Source organism: Dermacentor variabilis, chromosome 4 (genome assembly GCF_050947875.1).
Source record: "Dermacentor variabilis isolate Ectoservices chromosome 4, ASM5094787v1, whole genome shotgun sequence".
NCBI lineage: Eukaryota > Metazoa > Arthropoda > Arachnida > Ixodida > Ixodidae > Dermacentor > Dermacentor variabilis.
The window spans coordinates 22,687,947-22,706,651 of NC_134571.1; the positions used below are offsets into that span (position 1 = coordinate 22,687,947).

The following is an 18,705-nucleotide window of genomic DNA, read 5'->3' on the forward strand; positions in this document are numbered from 1 at the left end:
TAATGCACACTATTGGAGGGACTCCAATCTACACTCAGTAAAGCACAATCGGCACCAGTACCAGCGGTCGTTCAATGTGTGGTTCGGAATTTACGCCGGTGCTATAATCGGTCCCATCTTCTTTGATCACACGCTGACTGGACAGCATTACGTGAACGAAATCCTTGAAGGAGTGGTGGATGGGTTTCTCAGCGAATCCCCGCTATCAGATCTTCCACTTCTGTGGTATCAGTGAGATGGGGCAGCTGCACACAGCAGCAGCTCAGTATGCAACTGGCTGGATGGGACTTTTCATGGGCAATCGATTGGAAGGCATGGCCCTGTAAACTGGCTGGCTAGGTCACCTGACCTCCCCACTCGATTTCTTTCTTCGGTGTTATGTGAAAGATCAGGCTTACATGGTCGAGATGGATGTCGGACTAGCTAAAGGCAAGGATAGCCGATGTCTGCCGTAGAATTCCAGCATCAGTCATCAAGAAAGTCACTGAAGATGTGATATTGTAGACTCAGTACTGCGTAGCTGCAAAAGGAGACCTATTTGAACACTTCCTAGGTATACTCTGTGGCACAAAATACATTTCTTGAAAAGAGACAGAAGAAAGGAAGACAGTGAAGTGCCAATGGCACTTCACTGTCTTCCTTTCTTCTGTCCCTTTTCAAGAAATGTATTTTGTGCCACAGAGTATACCTAGGAAATCTAAGCACCAACTTGCCGAAGAAGAAGTTCTTTTGCTATTTGAACACGTCTTCTAGGCAGCAGCTGGTGTTCAACGGAGCTTAAGAATTCATAGGTAATAAGGGCACACTGAAATCTGATGTTTCTTTTTTTTTGTGCAGACATCATGATTGCCAATTCAGTTCATTTAGAAGTTGCATATTTACTTTCTTGAACGCATCAATTTTGCCTTCTCTCTACACGTTGGTTGCTTCTCAGTCTGTTTATTTTGCTTTTATTTTTTGACATGAACCTGTTTTTGCAGCACACATATACTTTCATGAAAAATAAATGGTCACTTTAATTTAGCTTTGGTCCGAAGCAAGACTCCGACACGAAATATCACTTCACACGCACTCTTTCGATGCGGTGCGAGCAAAGTCGGGATTTTGAAGCATTCTATGCTTATTACATTGCTTTTCGCATTTCGTGCATGGTCAGAGGGGCGCTTCGGCCATGTTATAAAGGGGCTTTTGTTATAGACGTGATCAGTCGGCCTTGTGAGATGGATAGTAAGTGTGGCATAGAAATGAGAGGATGGAATAGCTGCGAAGCTGCGAAACCTGCTGTTGGTGCTCCTTCCGTTTACCATTATCAAGGGGATGTGCTCTCTCTTCGGCTTTGCAACAGGCAATGCAGTTGCTTTCAATCAGCTTATTTTAGGGTGCTGCTTTATGATGCGGGTTTATGAAGCACACTCACATGGTATTTTTCATACTTCGTGAGGTTTGTTTGCTAGTTGGAAAATATAGTACGCAATTAATACGTCGCTGAAAACGCAGCAGTTAGGTGTCATTTCAGGGTGCCTAGAGGTGCCTGCAAATTCCTCATTGACACTTTGATAATTAGAACAGTATTTCTCGATTTAGATAATTAATTGCAATTGTCAAATTAAACTTAAGGAACGCAATAATTACTTGCGGCTACTCCACTGTACTGGGAACAATATGCACTAGGTTTTCTTCGAGTAATGCAACTGCTCTTTTTTTAAGTCTTGGTGCATGATAGTTGGGGCACCCTGTATAATTCTCTCAGTAACCAAAATGAGGCCAAGCCAGATTCACTCGAAATCAGAATCAACAGCAGTCATGCGCAGGAGCACTTATACTCGGACTTACAGAAAAAAAAGAAAACACTAGAGAGGCTGCAGTTTCACCAGAAAGGTGAAGCAGTATTAGTGACAGCAAAGTATGCGGCACTTACACGAAGGTAGATTATACCACCGAGAGGACTCAGGCTGTGAAATTGAACTGCCTCCTACTATGAGGTCTCGTATATAGTACTCGTATAATGCCGTCACTAGAGCGCTCAACTCTTCGAGGTCACGCAAAGTTTCTTCAAGCGCAAGAAATATATATATATTAGTGGTTTGGAAAGCTGGTCCCTCCCCTGGAAGAATGTACTCTCCGCCTATGAGTGGAGCAAACGTCTTGGTGCTTTCTTGAGGTAGGGCAGCTATGGCGAAGCAGTCCGCAATTTGACAGATGAAGAGGTTTATGAACAGTTGATGAATTCTCAATAGGATGAAACCGCGGTAGAGGATCAGTTTCTATGTAGTGTTAAATGTCTGCTGAACCGACATACAAAAAAAGAATGGCATGGGCTGAGAATCAGAAGGGCAACTATGCCCAGTGTGGCAGGTCTGTCCGTCTGGAATATATGTGATGGACGGAGGAATTTATGAATTGTTCATAAATACTGTAATAGGAGAAAACGACGGATAACCAGGTTTTATGTAGCCTGAAATGTCCACTAAGCCAATGCGTGAAAAGACAAGGCAGGGGCTGAAAAGCAGTTGAGATAAATCCCGCCAGTTAAAGGGCTAATGAAAGAGCCCCACATAAGCAATGTGGCAAATCCAAATTTGACTTTAATCTATATTTCGCAAGAAAATGGGATTTTTTTACTAGATAAGAACAACAGCACTATAGCCATGAACTTTCAGAAAAGTAAAAAAGCTGTTCCTGTCCATACGAATTCTTAAGAAAACAATTCCTACTTAGACTCCTATTAGGCAAGAAGAAAATGATACCACAAGCGTTGCTCTGCTGAATCCCTTAGATTCAAGCAGAAACTTAATGTAACTGGTGTTCAAATTATTTGAAAATGACATGTTTTTGTATGACAGGTGGCTCTCCTGCAACAGAATTCATTCAAGAATCAAGTGTCACAGTTTTTAATTGCTGTTTACTGACCTGGAAAAGTATCATAGAGAGACAGAAGTTGCCATTAGAGGCACCACATTCAACAGAACAGTAATAGGAAATGATTTGAGAAACACTGGAAGTGTATCTTCAACTGTTGCTTAAATTATAGAACTGGATTTCATAATGGGGGGGGGGGGGGGGTGTCAGAATGTGAGCCCAATTCTGCCCCTACCTTGAAGGCTGCATGTTTGAAGTGCCTTCCAAATTGCTCATTATGCTAGGCTGATGTAATAGTGTTCATAACTGTGGTTTTCGTTTAAATGTCCATATTGTGCACTTTTCCCTAGTCTTCTGCTTCTACTGCTATTAAATTTTTTTTTCATGAAAAGTTTTATTTGACAACATTTACTCATGTGACAAAGTACATGATTTACATACTGTATTATACACAGTATGCAGCATTTCTCATTTTTATTTCTTTATGCACAGTGCCTTGGTGGCTTCACAGAGGGGAAAGGGTTGCAAAATACCAAAGCAGGCATGATAGCAGTATATGTAAATTTGAGCATGCCATGCTGTTTTTAGTGATATACCAAAAATTTAGGTTATTTGTGGGAGAAAATCTGCGCGAGTCATAGTCCTATGCCCGGCAGCACATGCCCTTCAATAATGCCACACCACAGCACACACTTGTGGATAAGTTTTATGACCAGTCAAACATGAAGCACTTTGCAGGTGCGTGTTGACAATAAGCAGTCCCATCTGTAAGGTCATTTCTTTCTTTAATAAAACTAGAAACATTTATATTATTATTATTTAAAGAGATTCGTGTAAATTAGACATGTGAAACAAAAGACTGCTATTCATATTCAAGCATTCAATGTATGACAAGAAGTGTTTGTTGTAAAGATTCACTGTACAACAAACAGAAATCTAAAGTGGCAGACCTAGAAACAGCTGCTGCAGTGGCAGCAGCATTCTGCTTCTGAGCACAAGGTCACATGTTCAGTTCACGACTGAGGTAGGCACTTTTTTACAGGGTGAAATGCAAAAAATTCCGGCACAACCCATCTTGTGATAAATGTCAACATTAGTGCATTTAGCATTAAAACAATGGTGCGACAAATTGTATTGTCACCTCAGTGACTGTTTTGTATGAGGCGTATATGCAGCCAGGTTTCTCTCTCGTGCTTCCCACTTGTTTAATCTAGTGACCTTATTCCCACTGAACAATGTGTCTCATCTAGCGACACCACCGCGAGGTCTGCACGTGGTGTGGGTGTGCATAGAGTTCCATACAATAAATACTAGAGGAAACTCTGGTGCTTGTGTCCATGGGAGCTGCATTCGGAGTGGTTCAGCCAGCATGGAAATTATGGGAAGTACATGAATTTGCCTAAACTTCATCCTTCTGGCTTCAAACGGCTTTGTGACTTTGTAAACTCATAATCTTCAACAAAATACTGTGTAATAAATAATTAAAGAAACGTCATTAAGATTGCCCGACGGCAAGATTCAAACACAGGACCTCTTGCACAGAGGCCCGATATTGAAACCATTACACCACGAACACATGCAGCCAACAAGAGCAATAGAACGCCCTTATAAATTTCTCACGGGCAAGTCAGCACGTTGAGACGCTTGGTGCATTTCGATTTAGCAACCCCAACAGGCTGAACTGCTGCAATTAGTAGTGATTTTGCGTGTTTGCAGAGTCTTCTGCACTTAGAAAAGTATTGATTGCTCTGAAATTTAGGACAGGTAAGGCAGATAAAGTATAATAGACAAAGTCACAAGAATGTCTGAAGCCACAAGCACGAAGATCAGACAAATCCATGTACTTCCCATCATTCCCACGGTGGCTGAACGATCGCAGCACCAAAGTTCCCTCTAGTAATTATTGTAGAAAACTTTATGCGTGTGTGAATATACATTCAGACAAGGTTGTCTGAGTATATATGAGGTGGATTTGATTCTGCCCAGCACCAAAGAATCTAAAAAAACCTGTTGTTGTTGAAGAGTGGCACATATTCGTGGCATACTCCCATTGACCAAAATCGTTATCAAAGAGGTTCATTGAAGAGCATCACATACCCAGTTACCCAAGTAGGCATCAAAGAGGTTCATTGAAGAACAACATGTACCCAGTGGCACATGGCACATGACCTTCTTCTCTTACGTCCATGTTGTTTTTTGTTGCACAATATCACTTGTGTAATGGATTACCAACTTGCCCAGAATGCTGCTCACATGACCAGAGTTGGCAAGAAAGAAGTTCATTGAACAGCGGCACATACCTGTAGCAGCATGACTATTGCCTCTAGAGTTTAAGAAGATGGCTTGCGTGCATGTAGTGTGAGAAAAGAACACGCTAGCGCGCTTGACCTGAGTGGCCGGGTATCGGCTGCTTCTGAGATGCCGTGGCACCATGGTTGGCCGGCCTAAATAAACAGAGGCCATGGCGGCTACTTCTTTGCCCCACCTCCCACAAATTGGCGACACCGGAAGACCAAGCCCAGCCATGCCAGCATCAGTGCACCGACCCTACTAAGTTGAGAGTGACATGGTGACATGGAGGGGGGGGGGGGAGGCCTCCCACGGTCTGACAGAGGTCCTGCGATTGTAGGGTGTCCCAGAATTCTACATGAACATGCCAGACAGCTATTTCCATATCAATAAGGTGCCAGGCTTCGGCTGTATTCCAGGCTCTGGCTGCCACTCTCTGGCCCTGACTTCTCAAGGACTTGAGGGCAGCTGTCCTTGCTCATTACACCACCTCGAGTGCTCAAGTCACAACAGCTCTCGCCATTTGAACCGTCACATCATTCCACATCTTGTCATCCCACATTGCCTGCATCCACCTGTGCCGATCGTCAGCATGCGCCAGCATCAAACCTCTAGTTGGTTCGTGGCCCTTCTCCTCATCTCAAAGGCAGCTGCACGACGACTCTTTCCAAGGAATTCACTGGACCAAACGAAAGCGCTTTCGGCTACACTATGGCCTGTCGCTCTCCTGCCTTGGATGTTCCCACAAGCTATCCGCTTTCCATTCGAGGACACTTCACTTGTCACAGACTCAGAAGCTCTCCCACTGGCTCCACTAGGTGCAAATTTCACTCTTGCAGGCACAGCGATGCCACAAGCATAACCTTGGCGATGCCGTAAGTGACCTCCACAACCCTGATGCTTTTGGCATTCGAGATTTTGCCGCAAGCAGCAGCAAGCGAGCCTTCCAAAGTTCTGTGCTCGCACCTTCTGCTGATGTATGGCCTACTGAAGTTTTGCAGGAGCAGCTCTGCCATCTGGTTACTTCAGCTCAAGAATAACTTCTACGCCAACAGCATGAGTGACCAACACTTGCACATCTCCATGTAAGTCGCAAGCTGCCTGACAGTTTTTTTCCGGAGCTCCGACTTCTACCAGGCACTGGCATCTATGAGAACTTTCCATACCCCTCGGACAGAAGCCCTGCAAATTACGTGCCAAATGAGCAACGACCGAAGTGACCACACCATCTCGAGACCAAGGTCTCGTCGTGCTGGTCGTCCCAATATGCCACCACGCACAACCATACCTGCACCTGAAATGGTGACACAGCATGAATCAACAAGGACAACAAGGCACAGTGCCACTCGCAGTTCTCTGCCACTGCCACTATTGCACGCAGTTCGGCAACATCGTCTTCTGTGTTGCTCCCCTCAACAGCTTGAACTCTCGGCATGTGCCAAGAACCGGCCATTACGCCTCAATTCTGCTTGCCAAGTTACACCACTGGGCGTGCAGGTGCCGACAACGTAAGACGACATCCTCAATGCACAAGACACTGTGCCCTGTGTCCAGACACTCTTAGCCATGACCACCAGAGGGCTATTTGTGCCCTTTGCCACAACGTGGGCTTTACCTGGACTTCTTAACGGACTCTATGAATTGCCACTCATGTATGTAGGCCTACAGTCTCTCTTCTTTCTATACACGCACCTTTTTCACACATTTCAATCACGCTTTGCACTAGGAGAGGGGCCCCATAGCGATGCAACTATTGCCTCCAGAGCCAGTAAAGAAGAAGACGGCTCACATGCATGTAGTGCAAGAAAAGAATATGCTAGCGTGCTCATGGCCGCTCCCGAGTTCACGCGGCACCATGGTTGACCGGCCTAAATCACATCACCTCCCACATACCCGTTGGCACATACCTAGTGGCATATATTCAGTGGCCCAAGTTGGTGCAACAGTTGGTTTTGAACTCCGTTCCCTCAGCACAGCAGTCCGATGCTTTCTTTACCCACTAGACCATGGGCCACCAGTGACTTAAGCTGACGGGAAAACGGCTAGATTGAAAGATAGTGCCCTGAAAGTGCATTAAGTTCCCAAGGAATGCAACCGCATTAAACCACTCGTATTCTTGGTTCACATTAAACAATCCCAGGTAGTTGAAATTAATTTGGCGCCCTCCATTATAATGTCTGTCATAGCTCCTTTATTGCCTGGAGAAGTAAACACCATAACTTGATTTGGTTTTAGACCCAGAGAAAGGTAATTCACACTTGTATTTTTGCATAACAGCAAGACTATGCATTCCATTCCAAAATACAAAATCAGGCCTCAGGATCCATTCACATTAACACAGTGAAACCCCATTGTTACATTTATTAGGGGACCACAGAAAAATAATGCATGATCCGGGAAAACTTAGCATCCGATAACAATTTTGTAAGGCACATACACAAACAGGCTGATGTTTCAGAGCATAAGAGCATGGAAAAGGTAACAAACATGAACTATCAACGAGGTTTTACTGTATATAGCTAGGCAACTGGAGCTGAATCTGTGAGTTCACAGCTTAATTAAGCGTAACTTCTCCAAATCTATTTGTGTCCACTATTAAAACCAGATCTGGTATATGTTCCCTGATAATAATGTTGAGAACATGCTGAGAATGTGTTGAGAACATGAACACTGCAAACATCGTGTCTGCACAGTTTGCATGCTGAATGCTGAAATGCTGAATGCTGAACCATGCAAACTGCAAGACGTACCTGCTTATCTGTCTGGGACAGGTCCTCCACAAGTGCCACCACATTGTTTGATCGGAACAGCCACCCGTGAGTTGTAAAATACTGCACAACATCAATGCCCTTTCGAACCTTCTGGTAAAGGGATAAAAATCTGCAATATGGTAACAGTTAAAAAAAAGCATTTTATACAATTTTCTCAGATTTTCTCAGATAATGCTCTAATATGCCCTAAGGGCCTATGAGAGTATTAATAATGGGCCAGGTGGGAGAGGATGTAGATAGAGCAAGCATAAGCACAATGTGCACATTAATAATATAGGAAGAAATAGCAGAAATTGCATTGCTTACCTCAAAAATTGCTGGGTAATTGGATATAAAGCAGGAATAGTCTAGTTCCTTTCTTTATCGTGTTTATTAAACCTTGACACACAGCCCGTGTTTAGTATATTTGTTTCTTATTTTTTGAAATGACAAAATTTGTTTATTAGTTTTAATCAGAAAATCAAATTTTCAGTTTTCCGGGTCACTATTTTTGTGCACATAAAGTTCTCACTCTTGGTTCTGCTGTTTTCTCTTTTGAGAATATTTTGTAGGTGTGGAAGGTTACCAGTGTCTATTGCTAACTATTTATTAACTCTAGTGAACAAGAAAACTTGGTACCAACCTAGGCTTTCGTCCTATTAACTGCAAGGCCAGGTCTCCTATGCACGCGGGCAGGTAATGGAGGCAGTACAAGTTCAGACTGTGCCACGCCACACTGTTGGTGAGAGCAACCTTCGGGAAGCGCATCACATGAGGCAGTGGGTGCCGCACAATCAGCTTCTGTGTCGTCGCAGTCACTTCACCCCACGTCTGTCGCTGTAAGGTACCGCTCGTACAGTGGTAGACCCTCACATGTTCTGGCCTGTGAAAAGAGGCACACCACACTCAGTACACCCTACACTCATGACTATGTGGATATACAATCAATCCACAATAATTTAAAGGGACCCTGAAGAGAAGCACTAAACCCATATAGGCTAATGGGCTGGTTCCTCCAAAACTCTACTTTCATAATTTTTTCGGTTAGAGGTTGATTACTTGAAAAGAAAATGAGGTTCAACCTTTCTTTATATTATGTCCCACCTAAATCCTATTGCCATACCCTAAACCCTAATAACTGATGTCACACTGGCTGATAGGTCAGCTTTGGGTCATGGATTTCAAAGTATTTATTCACATTTAGACTGCATTGGCACAGTAATGTTCTAGAAACTTGCTAAATTCACTCATTGGCTTCTTCTACAATGTAGTCCATCGTTGCCAATAAAATATTAACAAGCCCTGAGCAGACACTGTTAAAATACATGACGTCACGGTAAGCTGATGCAAGAACTTCAAGGCAGTATTGCAGCCTGTATTTAATTTTTGCATCTTTTCTGGCTTATCGAGCCTCCTCTCAGGGTAAGAGTGGCTGTTCTGGTTTTGTAGAAGCATATCTAACTAATACAGCTTAACTTACTTAGACACGGTGGTTATTCCCAGCATGTGGCTGTGAAAATTCACATATTTCCTGTAGTGCATCAGCAATATCTTTGTGAGAAATAAATGCAGTTGAAAACGTCTTGTTACTTCTGATTACAAGTGCTGCAGTGCCATTTTTCTGGAGCACGAGAACAATTCAAAGGCGCGTAACCCACTGGTGGACCACAACACACCAATGCATATGACATGCAACTCATCGGCGAGTCACGACCCACAGGAATCTGGACCTTAAAAAGCATTACCACAGTGTAATGCATCACACCTGTATTATTTGTAAATTCGATTATTTCAAACAACTATCAAAATGTTTGCTGACCAACTATTTCTTCACTGCATGTTACCCATTCAAACGGCACTTTTGGTTAACTGTAACTTTTTGCTTGTTTGGATGAAGCTGCACCAATGTTTTATTTGCTACACAAACAGTCATATATAAAGCATGTCATGTTCAAAATGTGGACCGCATATAAAATTGAGGGCTTGAACTCTTACATAATGACAATAATTTATAAAATGATGGCCCTGTTTCACTGAGCTTTCACGAGTTTCACGACCCAATTTATTCCCAATTATCAATTTAGGAATTAATGCCCAACCTTGTACCCTGAATGTCGAAAAAACTTAAATGGGATCAAAATATCCTATTAATAATGTGTTGACAAAAAAGGCCAGCTTTTGTGTCTGATGCACTATGTTTCAGATTATTTTTTCATCTTTGGTGAAACAGGTGGCATAAAATCAGTATAACCAGGTCTCTGCTTAATAAATAAATGTCGGTTGGATTTATGGGGCTTATAAAGGAATTACTGGTGACTTGCAGTGATCTAATCGCTGATGAACAATTATGATCTTCACTCATCTGTTCCAGCTTTTCCCGACTGCCAGTTCCCACATTTAGTGGTTTCATTTCAACGATTTCTAGATATGAATCTGCTGGCGCAGCCAGACTCTACATCACAGCACTGTATTTCATGCAACAGAGACATGCAGGTCATAAAAACTGAATGCACACATTGCTCAAGTGTGAGATAATGCAGTTTTAATCCCTACCTTGTTGTGGCAGTGTTCCAGGCGACAGAGATGAGCATGTTAGCCACTACATCCACAGGAATGACATCAGCTATGCAATCTTTTTCTATTATTACTGACTGTAACAAGCCGAGACCACACTGCAAAATAGTGGAATAAACTGATGTCAGCATATATAAGTACCACAAGCTTCACAGAATGTATTCTTGCTTGAATAGCGAATGCATACCGAGACTATAATACCAGTGAAGCCATTGTAATTGTCTACCCAGCCCTGAAATGAAAGAAAGTAAAATGTTACAAAACAGTCAGGCTAACGACACCAGATCTTTCAAATTCAAGCTTCCATAGTATGTGCTATCTCAAACTATAGTTTACAGGGGCTGTTGATAGAAGAATGTTAGTGTTCCAGTAAAATTAGTAACACCATTTCATGGTGCACAGTTTAAAAAAAATTGAGAGTGAAAGAACCTAGAGGCAGACTATCATATAACTTGTAATCACTGACTCTACAGTAGCACTAAGTGCCTGTGCGTTCTCTTACAGGGAAGGGCTCCCGCCACGAGGCAGTGACAATGGAAGGCCGGACTATGGCAACTGGAAGCTCTTCTCGCTCGTCAAGCACCAGTGACTCGGCTAGCGCCTTGGTAAGGGTGTAGGTGTTTGGCCGCTGCCCGAGTAGAAATCCACTCATAGTGTCCATCATCTTATCATCCATCCACCTGCAGAGGAATTCAGTAGGCTCTACTATTGGTTACCACTGACACATCACACGAAGATACTCGGAGCACAAACCTTTGGACATTTGTGCTTCTTATAGGAACGCAGGTTCCACAGTACTACAAGTGCATAAAAACTGACACATTTAGGAAAAGAAAGCACAGCTGAAGAAAGCAGGGCATTGAATGGGGTGATGACATTACGAAATTTGCAGGTATGGAGTGGTTTTGGTTTGTTGCTGGACAGGGGGAAGGCTCTTGCCTTGCAGGATAATGATTTTGGTGGTAGTGGCCGTGGTAATGGTAGTGGTGGTGAAGGCTTTGATAGGACATGGTAACATGAGCAGAATAAGGCAGTATTTCATGCAATATTTCATGCACCTTTCATTTAGTAAATTTGGTCACAGTGTGACTGCACTAAGCTGGACTGTGACATCATGTGCAGTGCAAATTTGCATTACAAAAAGAGCCATTTGTCATGTGTTTGACGTTGTGTGTAAAAAAGAAAGGGCCTCCCGGATTTTGCGCATGTTTTTTCACCTGCATATTCCAGCAATGCTCAAATTTGTCCTCATGGTTTCTTTAATAAACAAATTGAATTGTGCCAAATCAAGCATGATCATAACATAAACACTGTGATTTAATTTACCTAATGTGATGCAGGAACAACACTTCCAGAGATACTTACTGAGCAGCTTCTATAATTTTTTGGGGGTCTACAGGTGGAGGGTATATAACCTCATCTACTTCTGGTTTATCACAGTTGCAATATGCTGTCGATACATGTACAAGAGCCTGGAAGAAAGCACACAGTGAAATAAGAACATGTAGAACTAAGCAGACAATGCAATACTAAGACAGCACAGTCTAGCACACAAAGGGTATTTGGTAATAAATACTTAGTGCAATTTATAGCTGTGCAGTCGCTCTTTGATAAATAGTGTACTCACACAAAGGTTTGGCATTTGTTTACAAAGGTCCACTACACGCCGTGTACCCAGAACATTGAGCTGAACCGCTCGTCTGAAACAGAAATGGGTCGCACATTAGGGTGTCAAAGCCACACCAATTTCCACACATCACATCTGTGAAGCCTTTGGTCGTACAAACATAAGTTATACAGCTTCAAGAAAAGATAAATTGGAGAATGTGCTAGTCATCTATGTATGGATCACCCATTTAGAAGCCTGACTGTCTGACTAATTGTCAAGAAATAAAAGGCTGTCTGCATGCTTCCATGACCTGACAGTGCAGGCAAGTACATAAACTCATACAAAAAAGTTTGCTCCACAAGTTTCCAATGTCAAAAGCACTGAGTAAAATACAAATTGTGTCCAGGCTGCTTCTGTATTCATATTTCTGCAACATTTAAAAAATATGAAAAGCAGCCTGCATAGGTGTCAGGCAAGGCTATGTCAGCGTGTGTCAGGCAAAGCTCTGGGCTGTCCCTTTAACTTACTTAAGAGGTTCATCAAACTTGACTGTGGCAGCCGAGTGGAAGACAACCGAGACATTCGCAACTAAAGTGGCCTGGTCAGGCGCACTGAGCCCCAAGTTCGGCTGAGTCAGGTCCCCTGCTACCGCTCGCACTTTATGAAGGGCACCTGGTTGCTCTTGCTTAAGCCGCTCAAACACCTGTTGAAAAAAGAAAACAGTACAGTGAGTTGTACATGTGCTAAAACAATTGACATGATGGACATGATGTTTCGTGCTTGCAACAAAGTTTAGCAATGCACAACCTACTGTCTTCTGGGAGTCTGGGAGTCTCATGCAAGAGAACAATTTACAATGCACATATGGCTGTGATCACTGCACAAGCTTAAGTGAGCCTGGAGGCAAGTTTGTCAACAACATTGCACACACAGAGTACTGCGTTTAACTGCATACGATGGCTTGCATGCTAATAAACACTCTGAAAAGTCAGGCTACGGTGAGCCACCATGTGTATTTTGATCAGCTAATGGCATGAATACGGCATCCACAACTGAAACATCACTGCAGCAGTACAGAAGCCAATGGGCAGGGCAAGGCAAGCACTAGGCTTCAATGTAGCAGAGCTGCAGCCAGTGATTTCCCTACACACCCGCTTGTTTTTCTGAAGGCACCCCCTTAATTCATAACGATCTTTTTTACACACAATGGCAAATATTTTGTTAGTGCCAGAATAAGGGCATGTATGCCAAGGGCCACATCTTCCACAGCTGGCTTGTTGTGAAAGATGGCTTGTTGTGCTGTTTATGTAGAGAACACATTTTATGTAGTCCTTGTTCTTTAGTTTTGTCTGTCATTAAATACCACTTTAGTCCTTGTGTAAAGCGAAGTAATTGTTTGCAAACTTTGTCACGAGTATGGGAGTCATAAACATTGCTAGTCCTACATGACACATTGACACAAAATAAAATAAAATATGACTACAGCTTCTCCACCCTCAACACCCCTTCCCCCCACTCCCCTCTAGAAATTTAGAAACCCTCCATAAATTCAATCCGTGTGGAAACCCCTGGCTGCAGCAGTGCAAGCAAGAGATCGTTGCAAGCAGCCTAGATACTAGGAAATAGACTATGTATGTAGCCAGCATCATTTAGTAAGCTACTTAAACAATTTCAAAATGCATGAATGCAGCTTCCACTTAACACCAACCTTTGATTTGTAGCTTAAATTTCATATTGACTATTGGCATGGACCTGGTTTGCCTGTACTCCTAATTCACAGTGTTTAGGCTCAGCGTGGAAGGAGCAGAGTGACCATGTGAATGGCAGTAAAAAAAGAAAAAGCAGACAGTGCTGTCAAAAAAATCTGCATAAAATCCCAAGCCCATTTGAATAGAAAATATACATTATAAGTTACATTTCCATACAAGTTTTGAGAAATTACTAGTTTAGGTAAAATACAACCATAAGTGCTCAATAAATGGTTGCTATTGTAATTTTCAGAATGCTGTCTTGTGCCAGCAATGATGGTGATAGTTTATTGTTTGCCCTTCTGGTTTCGGATGAGCTGTGTATTTAAATTAATGCAATAGTCCACGCCCGCTGGTAGTTAGGCCATGCATAATGACTCATAAAAAGAAGAAAAAATAAAAAAACTGGCTTTTTAACAAGAAAGCGTAAGTCAAAAAATGGCATAACAGGTGGCAAGAGAATTTACAAGTGACTTGACAAAAACAATGTATCTAAATCTAATTATAATGAGCAGGCATGGCTAACTTGGCAAAAGCAATTTAGCCACACAGGTGCATCATGGCAATACACAAGTGCATTAATAATGCACTGCTGCATGCAACACTTCAAAAATATCCTGCAGCCTTTTGTTCTAAGTATGACAACACCCATGGATTGCAGGCATATGACACTACCAATATGCAGCGTGTGAAATCTACCTTAGATTTGAGCATTGTTTCAAGCCTGGCCTCTGGTCCTTCTCCGCTCTTTCCTCGTACCAATAGGTAGACTTGCTTTACGCCAGGACATGATCGCAGCAGTTTTTCCAGCAGAACCTGAAATATGGTTGCAGTGAGCCTAGAGTCATTGACTGAAAACCAAACTCTCAAAATGTGTAGAGTGGATAACATGAAGACAAGAGCAATAGTTATGTTTTTTTTTTAATCTACATCATTCACCAAACAACCTTCTGGACAGCTGTCCCACATGTAGCGAAACGTGTTCAAGAACATAATTCCTCATGTGAAATGTCTTCACCAAAAGAGTGAAAGACTAAGCACGTGAAAAAGTATGTAGAATGAGCTACTTCAGTGGTTTACCAAATCTCACTAAATTGCAAGAAAGTGTACATTGGGCAAACTGGACGTTGTCTAAATAATAGGTTACGGGAGCACAAATACACGTGCCAGCTTCTGACAGTAACTAGCAACTTGGCTGCACACTGCAAACAATGCAAATGCTCTCCGCTGCTAGAAAGCACCACAGTCATTGGCACATCAAAAACAAAAACGGAGTGAGAAATATGGGAGGCACTTGCGCTAAAGAAAAAGAGATGTGCGTAAACACTCCACCCATCACACTTATTGAAGCTGAGGTCCAGTTTGCCAAGGCGAATGGGTGCAAGTGAACCTTGTATGCCTGGCCCAAAGTATGATCACATGTCGTCACCATGCCATATCTTTTTATATCCCCCCCCCCATCATATCTCCTTGTATATAAGTGTGTTTATTAACAGTATTAAACAGTTGGTAGTTGTGCTATGTACGTCCACGTCCTGTCCTTCCCTTAACATCATCAGTGTAACACTAAGCACAATATAATCATGAGCTTTGGAACCAAAGCTTTATCGTTCATTTATGTTTGTTTAAGTTAGTTTTATTGGAACAGCGGTCCCACATTTCCACAAGTGCACTCAATGATGTACTGCTAATTCATAATTCACTTATTGAGAAAAACTACGTTACTTTGCTTAAAAAAATTTTCCATGCGAATTGAAACCGTTATGAATCTTTGTGGATAATTTTTTTTTCCGTTCTGGAGGAGAATTGGAATGGAACATTCTTCAGTGGGACAAAGCTAAAACCAGAATGAAAGAAATTTCGTTCTGACACCATGGTACGAACACATTTATTGTTTTGATCGGTGGTCATTGTGACGAAAGGTACGCACACACATTTATTTATAGAGTCTATGCTCATTACAATGTACCCGCGTACAACAGACTTTGGGATATAACTGACCATGTTTCAACCTTAGCTTGTTCTACCTATTTTATTAATGCAACAAAGTTCGCTTGTAACGGACCGCGCTACAACAGACTACCGGCCACAGCGGACGAAATTAGCGGCAATTTTCAAAATAGGGCGTATAAAACGTACTTTTGCCGTGTTGACACAGGCTGACAACCGAGTTGCGAGGGTCAGCCGACGATCGTGGCACAAATATCGCGCGCGCGAGGAAGGAAGGCGGGGCGAAAACGCGCCGTCTTCTTTCGCGTGCGAGGCACGGGGGGAGAGGGGTCGAGAGAGAGAGGGGGTTCTACTCCGGCAGCTGCTGTTTACGACACGGCCGCCGTATCTTGAGAGCGATCTATGATATGGACAAAGTGCCCCCAAGACCGGTAGCTTCGCATGCGCTGTGCTTTCGACGTTCAGTTCGCATTGAAGCGAGAGCCAGCACGAAGGTCAATTCGCTCACCGCGCTTATCTTGCTTAATTTGCCATCCCAATTGACGCTTCGCCTTTTGGGCGAAACTGCGACTTTTTGTTTGTTTTTTACTTTGGACGTTCGTCATCCATTCTTTGCAATAAAGTTGTTAGACATCACGACGAAAGTTTCGGAATTGAGGCGTTTCGGATATTACGGACTTCCGATAAAACGGACGTTTCTTTTGTCGGATTATCGGGGTCCGTTGTAACGAGAGTCGACTATATACATTTGCGTGGACGACTATATATATATGTAGTACAGCGTCTGAGCGGGACTAGATAATCGATTACCGATGCACAGACATTACGTGGACTTCTAACGGAACAAGAGACAAAACCCAGTGAGTTTTTATTTCTGAACAAAAACGGTCCAATCGTGAGAAAATACTCTGAAATCGTCAACGTCAAGCAAGCATGGTAGTGCTGTGGTTCAGGCGCGAAATTAAAAAAAGTAAGCTTTGCCTTTCGTTTTCTCTGCGAATATAAAACCAACATTTTCACAGTAAACAATGCAATTCGATTTTTGAGAAATTATTTTACCATGCTCTTTAGTGTCTCAGTAGAGAGCAACTAAATCTCGTCCTTTAATTACGTCGTTCGTGCCGAAACGGAGTATTCACTCCCTTCGACGCAAATTGAACTAGAATCGCGCTGCATTGACAATATATGCCTTAATGCTTACACCTGCTGCTGTCTAACACAGGGTTGCAGCGTCGTGGAGCGACTAGTTTTCCAGTCGTTCGACATAAATTATTCATAAATTAACAGAAAATTCTTTGGAATATACTATAATTATCTGGTTCAATTGCCGCCAGTCGAACGGGATATCTGACTTGTCATTAGAAAGCTTCCAAGGCTCACAAATCTCACTAATGCACTGTGTATAGCCTACTCATAGCAGTCTCACAAACAGCAACTTTCATTTTCCTCTGGAGTGGCCATATGAATATTTGTAACATATGAGCTATCAGAACAACGTACGCGCGTCGGGAAATTTAAATAATCAGCGGTAAGTAAAAGTCACACTGTAGTAAATGAGGTATAAAGGAACCACACTCACTTTTCCAATGAACCCTGTTCCTCCTGTGAGGAATACCACCTGGTCCTGGTAGAACTGTGCAATCACCGAGCCCTTATCATCCTCAGTCACCACAGCTGATGACGGAATCTGCTGTGGATGGCGCCCTGCCGCCGCCATGGTGGTTTCTCTAGGGGTGGCTGCAAAACACAAGAAGCCGACCATTCATTTCAATGGCTCGGCATCTCGAATGCAGAAATTGGACGACAAGCGCACGTCTAACATACTTTTTAGTTTATAATTTACACGGAGAACTGTACCGAGCGGTACGTAGTACGTCAATGCTGCGCTTAAAGGGACACTAAAGGCAAATATTGTCAAGCTAAAGTGATAGATTATAGTACTCGAGAATATTTGAGGCGTCATAATTATCGCGAACAGGGCCTTAGTAATCGAAAAATTTAGGTAAATGCTAGACACGATTTGAGACTCCCGCGGGACATTGAAGTACTTGCCCGATGACGACGGCACTCCTGATTTAAATTGTGCCACTAGTACTCAATCGCTCGTTATGAAAACATCATTGTATTACACTATAGAACGAAAGAAAGTGCTACTTGTCCAGTTCTATTTTTTTTTTTGTTAGAAAAAGAGGTGATTGACATTACTCTTGACAACGACGCGGGTGGTCGAAGGGTTCCGTTTTCGCTCGACTCTGCGCCGCCTGCGCTTTCGCGTTTCAATAGTTTCGTTATCGCGTAGTGCTGCGCTGGTTTTGCTGGATCGCGAAACTCGCATAAACTGCAAGTAGTAGAGAATTTTACTTTCATATGATGTCACGGGATGCCCGAACGGTCCACGCCACTTGACCTGCAGCAGCTGCAGTGGCGAATCTACCGCTCTGTCGTGGCTCGGTTTCTCCATGGCCTGGCATTCGCGTTTTGTGCAATATTTTTATTGTGCAAAACCCCGTACCGCCGTCTGTCGGGCGCCGTTTTACTCACTGACAGCCGCAAAGCGCGGTGATGGCGTATGCAACGTCACCAATCCCAGGTTAGATGGCGGGAAATTTGAATTGCGATAGAGGTATTCGGACCCTGCAGCTGCAATTTTCTCATAAACTAAGTATTTTATTGGCACGAAACACCCGTTGCGAGGTTTTTGAAATGATATTTAAACATTCCACGTCGAGTTATCTGCCTTTAGTGTCCCTCTACTCACATGTGCGGGTTAAGTGAACCAGAAGAAGCACGCTAGAAAACAAAGTGCACTTGTGCGACTATGTCGACCCGCTCGAACGCAAATATGATGAGCTTCGGCGCGATGTCTGGACTACTGCCTTGCGTGGATCTCGCAGACATCGAGGATTACCTTGTGAATACAACGAGC

The 18,705-nt window shown here is 42.9% G+C and overlaps 1 protein-coding gene across 4 annotated transcripts in view; it reads right to left on the bottom strand.

Moving 5' to 3' along the window:
- Positions 1 to 18,705, bottom strand: part of LOC142578789 (fatty acyl-CoA reductase 1-like) — a 103,695-nt gene that overhangs the window by 9,691 nt on the left and 75,299 nt on the right. For all 4 annotated transcript variants that reach the window (XM_075688364.1, XM_075688363.1, XM_075688366.1 and 1 more), the window contains exons 2-11: positions 17,359 to 17,516; positions 14,529 to 14,645; positions 12,609 to 12,784; positions 12,100 to 12,172; positions 11,838 to 11,944; positions 10,975 to 11,152; positions 10,660 to 10,704; positions 10,452 to 10,570; positions 8,542 to 8,781; positions 7,899 to 8,028 (exon numbers count right to left, since the gene is read on the bottom strand). In XM_075688364.1, coding sequence (XP_075544479.1) covers positions 7,899 to 8,028; positions 8,542 to 8,781; positions 10,452 to 10,570; positions 10,660 to 10,704; positions 10,975 to 11,152; positions 11,838 to 11,944; positions 12,100 to 12,172; positions 12,609 to 12,784; positions 14,529 to 14,645; positions 17,359 to 17,496 — 1,323 coding nt within the window. In that variant the 5' untranslated portion in view covers positions 17,497 to 17,516. The remainder of the gene's footprint in view (positions 1 to 7,898; positions 8,029 to 8,541; positions 8,782 to 10,451; positions 10,571 to 10,659; positions 10,705 to 10,974; positions 11,153 to 11,837; positions 11,945 to 12,099; positions 12,173 to 12,608; positions 12,785 to 14,528; positions 14,646 to 17,358; positions 17,517 to 18,705) is intronic.